The 16,467-nt window shown below is 44.6% G+C and overlaps 1 protein-coding gene across 1 annotated transcript; it reads right to left on the bottom strand.

The window, feature by feature from the left end:
• Window positions 1-217: 217 nt before the first annotated feature.
• On the bottom strand, window positions 218-12,127 carry LOC131203928 (6-pyruvoyl tetrahydrobiopterin synthase-like). The gene is made up of 7 exons (XM_058194654.1): window positions 11,969-12,127; window positions 6,062-6,135; window positions 5,523-5,545; window positions 4,271-4,327; window positions 3,260-3,330; window positions 2,337-2,503; window positions 218-1,958 (listed from the first exon to the last, which is right to left on the bottom strand). Exons 1-6 carry the CDS (start codon window positions 12,031-12,033, stop codon window positions 2,380-2,382), a joined length of 414 nt encoding a protein of 137 aa, XP_058050637.1. The 5' UTR covers window positions 12,034-12,127; the 3' UTR covers window positions 218-1,958; window positions 2,337-2,379.
• Window positions 12,128-16,467: the final 4,340 nt, after the last annotated feature.

Raw genomic sequence — 16,467 nt, 5'->3', positions numbered from 1 at the left:
CAACCTTGCATGCAGAAGTCCGGTCCTGCCCTGTTCATGGATGGCTTCAGAGCGGTCTTTCAATAAACTCTGCTCGTCCTTCCGCCTAAGCTGCTTTGGTGGGGCTGACGGAGTCATTTCCCTCACCAAGGCGGTCTGGCGTGAGAAAATGACTCATTGCAAGCGGAGAGACGATGTGAATGTTGTTTTTAATGGGAGGATAAGCAATCGGCGTCAGTTTGCTTTGTAAAATCATTTTATTGTGTATGCTTTAGAAAATGGGGGAGAGAAAACCTTTCACTTCGTTCCATTTAGGCTGAGATGGAACAAAATCTCATTAGCATGGTACAGAGATGAAGCTGCTCAGCCCCCTAGCGTCGGGCAAGGATTATCAACATGAAGGGAAGGCAGGACATGGGGTGTGCATATATGAGCATGACTCTCCATGCGTAACAAGGCAGAGCTGTGTGGCTAAATAATGCATTATGGGAGTGAATGTGCAGAAACGCTGGGGAAGTGGTCTTTTGGCCTTAAGTCCAGAGGTGTCCCCACCCTCCCTCCCTCCCTCCCGTTTAGTCTAGAGAACAGAAGGACTAGGGGTAACATGATAGCAGTATTCCAATATTTGAAGGGCTGCCCCCAAAAAAGAGTAGGGGGTCAACTTATTTTCCAAATAAGCACCGGAAGGCAAGACAAGAAACAATGGATAGGAACTAATCAAGGAGAGAAGCAACCTGGGATTAAGGAGAAATTACTTAACCGGTGGAACAGCTTGCCTCCAGAAGTTGTGGATGCTCCTTCACTAGAGGTTTTTAAGAAGAGATTGGCCAGCCACCTGTCTGAAATGGTACAGGGCAGGGGGTCTCCAACCTTGGCAACTTTAAGACTTGTGGACTCCAAATCCCAGCTTTGCTGGCTGTGGAATTCTGGGAGTTGAAGTCCACAAGTCTTAAAGTTGCCAAGGGTGGAGACCCCTGGTATAGGGCGGTGGTGAAATCTGAACCGGTTTACTACCGGTTCACTGGCTGTGCATGCGTGCTGCACGCCAAGCTCATGCTGCACGTGTGTATGTGCAGTACACACCAAATGCGCTCTGCACATGTGTATGTGCAGTATGCGCCAAAAGGAGGCTTCGGAAGGTAAGTAGAATACCTGGGGGGGGAATCAGCTGTGGCACGCGAGCTTGGGAACTTTTTAAAAAACTTTTTTTAAAGCATTTTTTACTACCGGTTCTGTAGAACCGGCAGTAAAAAATGCTTTAAAAAGGTAAAAAAAAAGGTTCCGATGATCACAGCTGTGGCGTGCAATTGTTGGAACCTTTTTTTAAAAAAACTTTTAAGGCGTTTTTTACTATCGGTTCCGGAGTAAAGAAGAAAAGTTCTGACTATCGCGATCGCTCAGCTGATCCTCGGAACTTTTTTTTTTTTTACTTTTTTTACTACCAGTTTGGCAAAACAGTAGCATTTTTTACTACCGGTTGTGGGCGAACTGGCCTGAACCGATAGCATTTCAGCTCTGGTATAGGGTTGAGCAGGGGGTTGGACTAGAAGACCTCCAAGGTCCCTGCCAGCTCTATTCTGATTGACTGATCAATTGACTGCCCAGCTCCTTTGGAATTCATAAAATCCATTGTCCTTAACATGGTTGGTGTTCAGTCTTGTTTATCCAATACCCCTCACCAAAAACTCTGTCCCATCAAGCTATCATGTTAATAATCCTGGCATTATAAGACTGCCCAGTTAAATGTGCAGGAAAGGCGTCTTAAAGAAGACTCGTAACAGAACCTTATAAAGATGAGGGATATTTCACCTCCCTTCCCCCCCCCCCATGCTTTGCAGCCTACTAGGTCCCAATGCTCTGCACCCAGCTATCAAGCATCAGGCATTGTACATGTAGAGATGCGCCTTAGCAAAAGCAGCTATTGTAGTTCCTTGAAGCAGGTAAGTTGAGCTTGACGGGGTCTTCTTGCGGTTGCCAGACTGTGGGACAGAAAACACTTCGTCAGTGATTAATAGGCACATAGAGATAAAGCACATTTACACCCCATTCAAAAGAGACAATAAAAAAGCTGAGAAAGAAACAGACAAGATCACATCATCTCCAGCAACCAACACCTAGATAAGCGGGGATTAACTCCAGACAAACAGGAGGATACTGTATGCAAAGAACTACGGAGGAGAAAAAGCTAACACCTACCAAAACTGGCAGGGTAGGTTACTGTATATAAACAAGAGGAAAACCCACACTCCCTTGCACTGATGATACTATCTAATCAGGTAATGAAACATCTGCAGGAAAACAAACCAGACAGCATCAAGAGCTCCAAAGAACGCTTACAAATAGTCAAGGATTTTCACCTGTGCTCCCCGTCTTTCATTCGCAAGTGCGGGTGGCTGGGATTTAGTTGCCCTTGAAAACAACAAAGTTTTTTTCAGACTCGTAGATCTTCACTTTGTAGAGGCACCCTGTGGGCAGGATTTTTTCCAGGTTGCTCCAGATGTACATGGCCAGATTCTCTGTCGAGCTGAAGAAGAGGAGGTGAAGGAGAAAAGGGAGCTCAGACGCTGCTCCGGAGAAGCCGTTTATAACTCTCCGTTGCTCTACGTCCCTCCTGTTGCTTTTGGCTACTCTTTGGCCCCAGGCATCAAGTCCGTTATTTCAAAAGATGGCACCCTGTGGGTGTGAGCAGCTTGCAACTACTTCTTGTGGTCTTGTCAGCTACCGGCCCTTCCAGCAGCCGAATTAGAGGAGGAGGCCTCGGAGTCGGGGCCAGCATCAAGGCAACCTGAGAGCTCCGAGGGGGAAGAGGGAATGGAGCTGCCACAGAGAGAGAGAGAGAGAGACAGAGGCAGAACCTGGGCTGCCTGTCAGCCCTCAGATGAAGAGTCAACAGCTCCCAGGTCTGGAGGTGGCTGATGAGGAAGAGGAGGAACAGCTGGGTCCAGTGCCTGACGCACGGCTGTGCAGAAGGCAGGAGGAGAGGAGAGCTGTGGAAATCTATGGGCTGGTCCTTGGGACAGAAGAGCCAGCGTTGCTAGCGAAGCCCCGCCTAGCTCTGGAGATAACAGGCAGGGGGCAGAGATGAATAGATGCGGCAGACAACTATTCATCTTCCCTGAGTTGTTAACCGGCCTTGAGACAAACTTTTTGCCAGGGCTTCTGGCAACAATAAATTGTTAGGCTGCTCTTAATAAAGGAATCTTTTGAGTTAACTTCAGAGGGCTTGTCGTGTCTGGAGAGCTGGCTCGGAACAACCACTCCATCTTTCCCCAGCTATTACCTTGTGACATTGGCAAAATAATCCACATCCTCGTCCAGATTCTTGTGATCAAGAGGTTCAGTGATAGCCATCTGGGGACAAAAGGTTAGAAAAAATGGCGTTTTGTTTTTCCCAAGGGGGAAATTTTCTACGTTCAGAGGCATTGGGTGCTAAAAATAATACAGGCAAGATAAAAATAAATAAATTAGTGCCTGGAACATTAATACAGATAGTCCTCGACTTAGTGACTGCAATGGAGCCTAGCATTTCTGAGACATTTGTTAAGCGAGGGTTTGCCTCATTTTACGACCTCTCTTGCCACCGGTTGTTAAGTGAATCCCTGCAGTTGATAAACTAGTAACCCGGTTATTAAGTGAATCTGGCTTGCTGGCACGGTCAGAAAAAATGATCGCTTGACCCAGGGAAACAGCAACGGCCGTAAGTGTGAGCCCATGGCCAAGCGTGTGAGTTTTGATCATGTGACCAAGGGGATGTTGCAGTGGTCATAACGGGGGAAAAAATGGTCGTAAGTCACTTTTTTCGGTCCTGTTGTAACTTTGAACGGTCACTAAATGATCTGTTGTCCAGTCGAGGACTACCTGTAGATGGGGAAAGGAGAAAACGTGAAGCCTGTCGGTCGGATTCATGTTTTGCTCATCGATTTCCCAAAAAGCCAATCCTTTTTAAAAACCTGTTTTTTCCCCAGGAAGTGAACCGAGCCCCTGTCCCTTCCTTTCCCACCTTAGCAAACGCTTTCGACAGAAGTACGCAAACCAGATTTCATTCCGGCAATTTAGCGTCACGGTTAAAGCATCAGGCTGGAAAGCAAGGGGGGGGGGAGTCCCGAGTTCAAGTCCTGCCCCCAGCCATGAAAGCCAGCTGGCTGACTTCGGGCCAGTTCCTCTCTCTCGGCCCAACCCACCTCACAGGGTTGTTCTTGTGGGAAAAAAACAGGAGGAGGAGGCAGATACGTTGGGAGATGTTTGCCAAATTACATGTAAAAATAATGTGAGACACAAATAAACACGGTACCTCCATGTATTCATGTAGCTTGTAAACGTTCATCAGCATGCCACTGATGGGGTTAATCTGCAGGGGGAAAACTTTCCTTTAATGGATGGGAAAAGATCCATAGGAAAACCAAAATGCACAACCCCCAACCTTAAAACTAATTGGAAGGACACTGTCTCTCAGAGACCGTCAACCGCCCCATGGGGACTGCATCGTAGCCACGCAGCTGGCTGTGTGCCTTCTCCCTAAGTCTCTCTCGTTTTTATTCCCACATTATTCCCACATTTAAGGCCCATTCAAAAGAGACAACAACAACAACAACAAAAGCCGAGAAGGAAACAGACAAGTTCACATCACAATTAGATAAGCGGGGATTAAGTCCAGACAAACAGAAGGATACTGTATTCAAAGAAGTACCAAGGAGGAAAACAAACGCCTACCAAAAATGGCAGGGTAAGACTTCGGGCTAGTCCCTCTCTCTCTCTCAGCCCAACCCACCTCACAGGGTGGTTGTTGTGGGAAGAACAGGAGGAGGAAGATGCATCGGATATCTTCGCCAAGTTATTTGTAAAAATAATAAATGCACTTCCCTTGTTCATCTTCCACCGGCCAGCACGGGTGGAGCATTTAAAGTCCTTATTATGTGTGTGCGGGGGGAATTTCCTTTCTCCCATTTCTCCCCCCCCAATGGAAAAAGTAGAGAAACCCCTTGTGCCTTCAGACTTCTGATGTGATGATGATGATGATGCCACCCAAGGAGCATCCAGAACAGTAGGCATGGCAGAACCGCCATAAGCTGCTGCTACCTACCACTTGGATGCCGGTTCTTGGGTGGGGGGAAATACAGACTTCCTTGGTGCCTGGCATAATTGGGGAAAAGGCATCGGATGGCTAAAAGGCTGCGGCTGGAAAATCAAATTAAGCGGTGGAAGCGGAGACATCCAAAGGATGCCCAGAAGGGCTGAACCAGGGGTGAAATCCAGCAGGTTCTGACAGGTTCGAGCGAACCGGTAGCGGAAATTTTGAGCAGTTCGGAGAACCGGCAAATCCCAGAGTGGGTTGGGAATGAGGATTTTGCAGTATCCTTCCCCTGCCACGCCCACCAAGCCACGCCCACAGAACCGGTATTAAAAAAATGTGGATTTCATCACTGGGCTGAACCAAAGGTCGCTGAAGCCGCCGATCCAATGAGAGATGGAGTCTTGCCCAGCTGCTGCCGGTCCTTTAACCCTCACGATCCCAAAATGCAGAGAAATCTAAAACCGCTACTCACCTTTCCACGTATAGTGACCGTCACTGCGTGGCAGAGAAGGAAGAGAAAAGAAAACACCTATCAGTCATTAGCTAATATTTAGAAAATATTCTAAATTTTTAAATTTTAATAATTTTTAACTGGTGTATTTTATTGATGGTCAAATTTGACGGTTTTAATTTTCGGCCATTCTTAGAATATGTTATTTTAACTATGGTTTTAATCTGTATATTGTTCTGTTTTAATCTGGCTGTACACCGCCCTGAGTCCTTCGGGAGAAGGGCGGTATAAAAATCTAAATAATAAATAATAATAATAATAAATAAATAAATTAGCTGCAATCCTGCTTCTGTACCTCAAGGTGGAAGCAAAACGTCAAAGAAACAGGCGGCGGCAAGAGATTAACCGAGGAATTGCCGCTTTTCCAAGCCTGACTTTTCTCCCCCCCAACACACACACATTGCCCCCCCCACCCCCACCCCCAGGGAAACGGGTTCAGGGATTCATGCCCTCAAAGAGCCGAGCTGTCCTCTGCTCTGGTCCTCAACCGTGCCCAGCACCTTGATAGTTGTGTCCATGGGTGTGATTGCATTTCCCAAAGGTCTCCCTGTTTTCCTCTTTGCTCAGAAGTTTGCTGAAAGACAGTGGAGAGCGGAAAGAGAAAGAATAACCTGAGGAAGAGAAAACCCAAAGCTGTTTTTTCCCCCAAATTATTATTATTTCTTCAAGAGGCAAATGGACTTTCCGGTCTTTCTTTGAAGGCATTTCGCTTCTCATCCAAGAAGCTTCCTCAGCTCTGACTGGATGGTGGGGAAGGAACGAAGGGAGGGAGGGAGGAAGGGAGGAAGGAAGGAAGGAAGGTCTATGGAGATTTTTTATTATTATTATTTCATTTTGTCACAACAGTATACACAAACATCGACATAAGAAAATCAACACATTATAAAAGAAAAATATATATATAAGCAAAAGTATGCAACAACTATGTTAATTTGTTATAATGAAAGGGAACAATAGGACAGGAACGGTAGGCACATTTGTGCTCTTATGCACGCCCCTTATAGTCCTCTTAGGAATGGGGTGAGGTCAATAGTAGACAGTTTTTGGTTGAAGATTTTGGGATTTTGAGTAGAGACTATAGAGTCTGGTAATGAGTTCCAAGCGTTAACAACTCTGTTACAGAAGTCATATTTTCTGCAATCAAGTTTGAAGCGGTTGACATTAAGTTTGAATCTATTGTTTGCTCTTGTATTATTGCGATTGAAGCTGAACTAGTCTTTTACAGGAAGGATATTGCAATAGATGATTCTGTGTGTTAAACACAGGTCATGTCGAAGTCGGCGGAGTTCTAAGTTTTCTAATCCCAGGATTTCAAGTCTGCTGGCATAAGGTATTTTGTTGTTTTCGGAGGAGCGAAGAACTCTTCTAATAAAATATTTCTGGACGCGTTTGATTGTATTAATGTCAGAGATGTGGTATGGGTTCCAGACAGATGAGCTGTATTCAAGAATAGGTCTGGCAAATGTTTTGTATGCTCTGGTTAGTAGTGTAGAGTTTTTGGAAAAGAAGCTGCATAAGATTAGGTTTACAACTCTTAGAGCCTTTATTGCTATGTAGTTGCAGTGGGCTTTGGCATTTAGGTCATTTGATATGAAAACTCCAAGGTCTTTGACAGGTGGGGGTCATCAGTTAGGTAATGTCCATCAAGCTTGTACTTGTTGTTTCGGTTCTTTTTTCCAATATGTAAGACTGAGCATTTGCTGGTTGAGATTTGGATTTGCCAAGTTTTAGACCAATCGGATACAAAGTCGAGGTCTTCTTGAAGGGTAGAAGTATTGTTAGTGGTATTAAATAGTTTGACATCATCAGCAAAGAGAACACAATAACTTGATATAAGGTCACAGAGATCATTTATGTATAGTATGAAGAGCGTTGGTCCAAGAACACTACCTTGGGGAACGCCACTTTTGACAGGAACAGGATTCGATATAGCGTTACCAATTTTGACCACTTGTTGTCTGTTCGACAGGAAGGCATTTATCCAATTGTGAATTCTCAGTCCTCCAGATCATGGTTGTCCCTAAGATGCTTTTTCCAAGAGGCAACTGGACTTCCTTGTGTTTTCTTAGAAGACATTTTGCTTCTCCTCCAAGAAGCTTCCTCAGCTCTGACTGGATGGAGGGAAATGGGAGGATTTATACTCTTTGCAGACAGCTTGGTTATTTGCATTCTTCTAAATCCTTCCATTCCCTATCATCCAGTCAGAGCTGAAGAAGCTTCTTGGAGGAGAAGAGAAACGTCTTCAAAGAAAAACCAGAAAGTCCATTTGCTTGCTTGAAAAAAAAGCTCCTTTGGGACAACCAGGACCTGGATGACTGAGAATCTCTCAGTCCTTTTAGAACTTTTAGAAAGAGAGAAGGTATTTTTGCAGTGAGAGATCTAATCCTACCAGCTGACCCCAAAGCCAAGTCAGTATACCTTTAATTACTGAAGACGGATCAATTTCTGGAAATGTCATGGACTGGCATTGTGCACAGAAGAAGGTAGGATTTCAGATTGACCCTCTGTTTCTCCAGCAACTTGTGTGGGACTTCAGCTTCCCAGAATTCCCTGGCCAGTTGAAGCCCACACATCTTGAAATTGCTCAGGTGGAGAAACCCTGACCTAGTGCAATAAACTGCAGGTGCCAGGGGTCTCCGTGGACATTTGAAATGGAAAAAAAAAAAAGATTTGGAATTGAGGCAGGGGATAAGGAAGTCACTCTTTATCGTCTGCAGTCATGACATAAAGCCTAAGATTGAAAATCAGGCTTCTTAGATGTTGCATCTTTTCTATCCTCTATGGAGTAGAGAGTTGGTCTCTGACAGAAAGCCACTTTAAGAGACTAGAAGTATTTGAAATGTGGATTTACAGACAGCTGTTACGTATAAACTCTGCCGCCTTCGACAGGACCTATGTTTAACTCATCGAATCATCTATTGCAATGCCCTTCCTGTTGAGGATTACTTCAGCTTCAATCACAACAATACAAGAGCAAACAATAGATTTAAACTTAATGTTAACCGCTTCAATCTTGATTGCAGAAAATATGACTTCAGTAGCAGAGTTATTAATGCTTGGAACACAATACCAGACTCTGTGGTATCTACTCAAAATCCCCAAAGCTTTAACCAAAAACTGTCTACTGTTGACCTCACCCCATTCCTAAGAGATCTGTAAGGGGCATGCATAAGAGCACAAATGTGCCTACCGTTCCTGTCCTATTGTTTCCTTTCATTATATCCAATTTATATAGTTATTACATACTTATGCTCATATATATGCTTATATATTATATAGTTACTTCATCCTTATGCTTATATATACTGTTGTGACAAAATAAAAAATAAAATAAAAAATAAAATAAACTGGGTAGACAAATTCAGAAATGAGGAGTCAATATGGCAGAACAAGAAGATGGAGGTCACTTTAGATACCTTCTTGGAAGTCACATATTTCTTTTCAGGTGTTTGGAATCTCCCGACCTAGTTTTATTTCCTCGCTCAGTTAATCTGAATGGCCCTACTTCGCCAATAATTTATGTTCTTCTTTATCATAAGCGGGGACTGGTTGAATAACCCTACTGCAGACTGGATCTCACAACCTACCCATGCCCGTATGAGGTATATTTTATATGTCTAGCTGATTCTAATCTAGAAAAGATTCTGGACAAGCCTGTTCATCTGAAGCCCTTTCTAGGAAGTGTTCCTTTTCACTCCTCTTGTGTTCCTTCAGATCTGCCCTGTTTAGGAATTGTCTTCTGAATTGGGTGAGTCTCTCTCTCCATGTTAAACTTTAGTTGGGATTGTCTTGCATTTTCCTTCATTGGACAAATGTTCCTTATTTCTTCCCCCCAAGAGGCTAATATCTTTTTATTAGTGGTCCCAGCTCCTGTGCCCTTAATAGCAAGCACGAACCGATGAACATATATATTTCCTTGCCCTTTAAAGACACCATCATTTGGCAACCGCTCCTCAGTTTCATGCTGACTTAAGAGGTAGCTCTCCCTTCCTTTTGCCTTCTTTCTGCTTTTTCTTAAAGCTCTTTCTACACATAGTGTTCCATCCAAGGTATTTTATACTCATGACTCTTATCCTCTAGACCAGAGGTGCCCACAATGTCAAGACGTGGTCTTCAACTCCCAGCATTCTGGGAGTTGAAGTCCACAGGTCTTAAAGTGGCCAAGGTTGGACACACCTGCCTTAATGCATTCTGACTTGGGAATTCTGGGAGTTGAAGTTCACAGGTCTTAACGTGGCCAACACTGGACATCTCTCCCCAAGAGAATTTATCCCTATCATTGACTTTCTTCATCCCTCTTGACTTTACTCATTGACTATATCAGTCAATGTATTCAGTCTTAATTTGATTGTTTCTCATTTCTAATTTACTGATTAAGTCGCTATTGGGTGGGCTTGCATATTAACCTAAGTCAGAAGCAGTAGTGAAATGCTCCCAGTTCGGACCAGATCGCCCGATCCAGTAGCGATGGTGGCAGGTGGTTCGGAGAACCGGTAGCAAAAATCCCTGCCCCCTCCCCCTCAGCTGAGCCGCGCGATCATCAGAAGTTTGGGGTTTTTTACTTTTAAAACCCTTTTTCCTTCGGCCGAAGAGGTTGTAAAAAAATGCTTTTAAAAGCCTCTGATGATCAGGCAACTCAGCTGGGATCGTCAAAACCCTTTAAAAGCATTTTTTCTACAACCTCTTCCTCTACAACCTCTTCCGGTCCCAGCTGAGTTGCCTGATAATCAGAGGCTTTTAAAAGCATTTTTTAATAACCTCTTCGGCTGAAGAGGTTGTAGAAAAAAAATGCTTTTTTTAAAAGTAAAAAAAAAAGTTGGCCGTGCCCACCCAGTCACATTACCCCCTCCCTCCACCAAGCCACGCCCACAGAACTGGTAGTAACTAATTTTACATTTCACCCCTGGTCAGAAGCCATCATTTACCAAACACAACATCTAGGCTTGTAGAACCTTATCAGCCCTAATCCAAACGAGCACATGACAGCTTAATGTTCTGCCCCAATTGGAAAACCTCCAATTTTGTCCATGGAGCTAACAGCTGATGATAGAGGCATGACTCTTAAACATCTGCATGAAGTGGGTGGAGGAAAACATGGATTATGCGGTTGCTTAGGGAAATGAAATGATTTTCTCTAGACTTCTTTCCAGATGTTGGTCCGATTAGTTATTGAATGTCTATGGGCTCCCATCTCAAGCACAGTACACTACGAGACAACGGGCGGCTGACAAAGTTTAAAAAGAGAATAACAACAATACCGCAGAATCGCAGGTAGCGTAAATAGCAGATGGGAAAAACAACCAACAGCACACTCTCAACAGTTAATCAGCCAAACGATGGGACCCACCTACACTCTCAAGACGCCCAACAACCCTGACTACAAAACCAGGTCTTTAGATTGGTTTATTTCATTACTCCGAACCCAGGTACCGCGTGCCCCTTTAAAGACTAAGTCAGAATTTGAGGCCTGAAATGAGTTGGCGTACGCTGGCATACGCCACAATCCATTGAAAGCTTAAATAAAGGCTATAAGGTAGCAGAAGACCCTTGGTTTCACGTAGATTTGCTGTAGCTTTCACAGGAATTGGAGGAGTAATGAGATGTTAAAACCCCTTAGCTCTTATGGAATGAACGTCACAAATGGACCTCTTCTCTGAAGAATGTAAAGGAGGTATTTATACCCGTATTTTTCGGAGTATAAGATGCACCTTTTTCCCCACGAAAAGAGGGTGAAAATCTGGGTGCATCTTATACTCCGGATGCAGCCCCGCCCAGCTTCTCAAACGGAGGTTTCAGAGGCTGAAAAAAGCATCAGAAACGAAGCTTCGAAAAAGAAGTTCCCAAACGGAGCTTAAGAAAAAAAGCCCCAAATGGAGCTTCAAATAAGAAGCCCCCAAACGAAGCTTAAGAAAAGAAGCCCCCAAACAGAGCTTCAGAGGCTTTTTTTCTGAAGCTGTTTTGGAGGCTTTCAGAGGCAGAAAAAAAAAAGCAAGGCACAGAGCTCACAACCAAGGAACCTGTTGCTAAAATTCACCTCTGGGAACAGCTGATTGGGAGATCCACCTGCCAATCAGCTTTTTTCTTATTTTCCTCCCCAAAAACTAAGGTGCGTCTTATACTCTGGTGCGTCTTAGACTCTGAAAAATACGGTAAATGGGACATGATCTCCTAGAAGACCTCCAGTACCCCTTCCAGCCCTACTCTTCTATGTTCTAAATAGTTGGATGCTCCTACCCTTCGATACAAGGTTGGTTGAGGTTTGCCTTTCATCTCTGCCATGGCTCTTCACCCAAGTCCAGCGTTGGGCGCTTCGGATGGTGGCCGAGAAACCAAGCCAGAAGTAGCCTGTGTGCTATCTTCTCAAGGTTCAGTTCTCCACCCCGTGTGGGCCTCTTGCCAACTCTTACCTGCTCAGTTTGTGGGCAGCTGCAAAAGTTGTGGTGCGGGATAGGAAAATGATCTTGTCCTCCATGTTCCTTTCAGGAGCCCAGTTCACAGGAGAACCTCTGCCCGAGGGCTGGTTAAATAATGCCACCAGTCCTCATGTGACCAAGATCTGACTGCAAAAAGAACCGCTCTTTAGGAGCGTGATCCTTGCTTATGCCTTCCCCACATTCAGCAGTTAATTCAGCATGTCTCCTTCTCTCCTTGCGCAAGGCGAGATACAACTCTTATCTGAAATTTGGGGATTAGCTAAGGTTCGCCAAAGGCAAGGCGAGTTTGGCTGAATTCCTGCTGCATAGCAACCAGGGATGAAATGCTCCCGGTTCGGACCGGATCGCCTGATCTGGTAGCGATGGCGGCGGGTGGTTCAGAGAACCGGTAGCAAAAATCCCTGCTCCCCCGCTCATGCCCAGCTGAGCCGCGCGATCATCAGAGGGTTGTTTTTTTTCTACTTTTAAAAGCATTTTTTCTTCGGCTGAAAAAATGCTTTTAAAAGTTAAAAAAAAAAGCCTCTGATGATTGCATGGCTCAGCTGGGATCGTCAGAGGCTTTTAAAAGCATTTTTTTTCTACAACCTCTTGCTACCGGTTCTCCAGAACCTGTCAGAACCTGCTGGATTTCACCCCTGATTCTAGGTGTGTCCTGGTGCGCAAAGAAGACGCTTAGTTATGCTAATAATCCCAACAGATGAATATGAACGTTTAGATGGGACACTAGATGGAAGTTTTTCATTCTTGACAGGCCTTCGTTGTTTTGTATGGAGAGTTTATAAAATCAGCTTTACATTCGACCGCTGTATCGGCCTGCGTTTTCTGTAGTCAGGAAAGGGTGATGGCATGCAAAATTCTTAATAGTGTTTTGTAGTTTCCTAGGCAACCAGAACGTAGGAAAACCGAGTGAGCGTTTCTTTTCAAACTTGGAGGGATGTAAAATACTCTTCAGTATTTCTCACTCAGATGAATAGTTGTCCATATCTCAGGCACCCAGTATTGGCCTTGGAAAAAATCCTGCTCCATAATCTCTTCTAAGAGAGCTTCATCTTGTGTGGAATGCTAGGCACAACCAACTGAAGGAGATTCATGGAGGAACTTAGCCAGCTCATAGAGACTGCCCAGTTAGATCTGAGCTAGTTTTCAGTTGGAAAAAACAACCTCCCTTAGTCTAAGGATCTCTTGTGGCATTGTTAGCAAAATGGTCTGCTTCAGAAAAAGTGACGGGGAGGATCCTTTAAATTTAAAAGCAACCAAGAGCAATAACAATAGCACTTAGACTTACATACCATTCCATAATTGCTGTACAGCACTCTCTGAGAGTCAGCCTCCAACAATTTTGCCAAACTCGGAAAGGATGGAAATTTTGTCAACTTTTTTGAGTTTGTCAGGATCGAACTCCTGGCAATGGGCAGAGTTAGCCTGTATTACTGCATTCTAACCACTGTGCCACCATGGCTGGAAGAGAACTAGACCTGGTCCTACCATTGTGCAGTTTCCTCAAGCCAAAGGAGGTAAGTAGAACAGCGAAAGCGGGGGGGAACAGCTGTGCTGCGCGATTTAGATTCGCTAGAAAGCAGGATTTTCTGCTTTTTAGCGAATATAAATCGTGCGGTATAGTTCATTGTCGGAAGTACCGGTTTACCTGAAGCGGTAGCTATTATCACTACCGGTTTGCCCGAACTGGTGCGAACCGGTAGCATTTCACCGGTCTGGGTTGCAAATGAATAGCAGGTGGCTCTTGACATTTTCAGGAAGCAATAGCAATATCAATAGCACTTAGATTTATATACCACTTCACAGTGCTTTACAGCCCTCTCTAAGTGGTTTACAGAGTCGACATATTGCCCCCAACAATCTGGGTCCTCATTTTACCCACCTCGGAAAGATGGAAAGCTGAGTCAACCTTGAGCCTGGTGAGAATCGAACTGCCAAACTGCAGCTAGCAGTCAGCTGAAGTAGCCTGCAGTGCTGCATTCTAATCACTGCGCTGCCTCGGCTCTTTGGGCCTGAAGGTGCACCTGGAACCCCATCAAGACAACCAAACTCCCAACAAAATATCTTTCGCAGAGTCATCATTCGGGTACTTCCAGTTCCTCACCCCCTCACAGTCTCTATCTTTTCCATCTCAGCCAGTTTTCTGAGGAGAGGAATTCACCATGATAGCAATGATAACCGTCATCCACATCCACTGGAGGACTAGAATTTGAGAAAAGTTTCAAGTGGGGGGATAACCGATTTAAGCTTGTCAGGAGCTCATGTTCACCTCTCTCGTTTCCACCCCAAAGAAAAACAATTTTTAGCAAGTAGCCGAAGGAGACTGGGACATAATATGACACAGACATGTTTGCACTATTAAAGAACATGCTGTGTACCAAGGAAGCTCGATATTCAAGCAAGCAGGGCTGGAACTCGAAAGGATGGTCTGTAGCATAATTGGGAATGATGCTGTGTACATATGCCAGGAACGGTTGTTAGTTCTTCTTGGCCAGTGAAAGTCGACTCTTACAAAATAATCCTTGATCTAGTCAAGGGACTATGCGGAAGAATTTCATTCTGATTGTTTCTTCCTGCCCTTGTTACAATCTTGAACTTCACTTATTAATCACATTTATATGGCTGCCCACCGCAGAAAGCGATTTACAACACAAGCAGTGTCACAAGGGCCCAAGGACAGGGTGGATTATGGAGTATTGGACAGCAGGGTGGATAAAAAAAACTCTTTAACATCACCCATGAAACCCACTTCATGAAAACACATGATTAAAAAAAAATAATAGAAAGATGGATAGGGAGTTTTGTCTGGATCTAGGACAACTCACTGGGGTGGGGGGTGAAAGGAACTCACTGGGGTGGGGGGGAATGGGAGCTACGTTAATATTGAAGAAGTGGTGGAATAGAATCATTAAAGAAAGGACGCAAAAGGAGGGACAAAATGAAATGTGAATGACGAAAATTATTTTGTCATTTTGATTATTTTAAGTAATTAAATACAATTTTGAATTGTCCCACGGCGACTTGGCCCTGGTGAGTTGGGCACGAGTTGGGCACAGTGAATTGGCCCTGGTGAGTTGGCCCTGGTGAGTTGGCCCTGGTGAATTGGCCATGACAAGTTGGGCACAGTGAGTTGGCCCTGGTGAGTTGGCCCTGGTGAATTGGCCATGGCAAGTTGGCCCTGGTGAGTTGGCCATGGCAAGTAGGGCACAGTAAGTTGGCCCTGGTGAGTTGGCCCTGGTGAGTTGGCCCTGGTGAATTGGCCATAGCAAGTTGGGCAGGGTGAGTTGGCCCTGGTGAGTTGGCCCTGGTGAGTTGCCCCATTCCATTCTCTCTTGCCTACTCTGGGAAGTCACGTGCTTGAAAAAGCAGAAGAACCTGTAGTGCTAGTGGAGAAAGAAGGAAATGTTGAGCAACCAGATTGGTCCCGTTCCAAGTCCTGGAGAACCTGCTGGATGAAGGTGCCTAGGAGCCCCATTCCAACCATTAGAGACAACAACGGTCCTCCTCAATTCCAAGTTGCAGTTAAAACTGAACTGCTTTGGTTTCCAAATGTTTTGCCCAAACATTTGGAAAGAAAACCCCAAAACCTCATTGATTAAAGATTATAAAGCACAATGATGGCAAATCTTTTCCGTACTGAGTGCCCAAATTGGAATGCGTGTGCATGTGTGTGCACATGTGTGTGCCGGAGCACCAGAAACCCAAAGACCAGCTGGCTGGGGCGTACATACCTGTTTTTTGGCCATTTTTTTGGCTGTTTTCAGGCCGTTTTTCAGGCTATTTTTGCTTTGAAAAACAGCCAAAAAAGCGGTCTGCTTTTTGGCTGTTTTCAGGTGCTCCAGTGCCTGTGAAGACCACAGGAAACCAGAAGGGCCGCTGGCAACTACATGCATGCCCACAGAGAGGACCCTGCGTCAGTAGTAAAATCCAATTTTTGTTTACTACCGGTTCTGTGGGCGTGGCTTGGTGGGCATGGTTTGGCTTGATGGGCATGGCAGGGGAAGGATACTGCAAAATCTCCATTCCCTTTCCACTCTGGGGCCAGCCAGAGGTGGTATTTGCTAGTTCTCTGAACTAGTCAAATTTTCTGCTACCGGTTCTCCAGAACCTGTCAGAACCTGCTGGATTTTTTTTTTTAATTGAAAAAGTTTTAACAAGCAAAAACATTTTTCCTCCTTTCCCCCACAAACCCCTTCCCCTCCTTCCCCCGCTTCCCGGGTCAATCACAAGGTATTGTTATACATAAACCAAACATAGAGTAAAATTTTCCCTTCTAATCCAATTAACCTCATCCAAATCTTTTCATTTCCTAACCACCCCATTATATAAAATAATACTTCCTAATTATTCAAAGGCAATCTGATATTTCTTAATCTGATATCTGTTTTGTAAATAATCAATCAATTTTTTCCATTCAATCAAATATCTTTCCTGCATATCGTCTTTCAAAAAAGCTGAGATTTTAGCCATCTCAG

The sequence above is a fragment of the Ahaetulla prasina genome, chromosome 9 (assembly GCF_028640845.1).
Source record: "Ahaetulla prasina isolate Xishuangbanna chromosome 9, ASM2864084v1, whole genome shotgun sequence".
Lineage (NCBI taxonomy): Eukaryota > Metazoa > Chordata > Lepidosauria > Squamata > Colubridae > Ahaetulla > Ahaetulla prasina.
The sequence above is the reverse complement of the archived record's forward strand: the minus strand, read 5'-3'. Positions and strand labels throughout refer to the sequence as shown.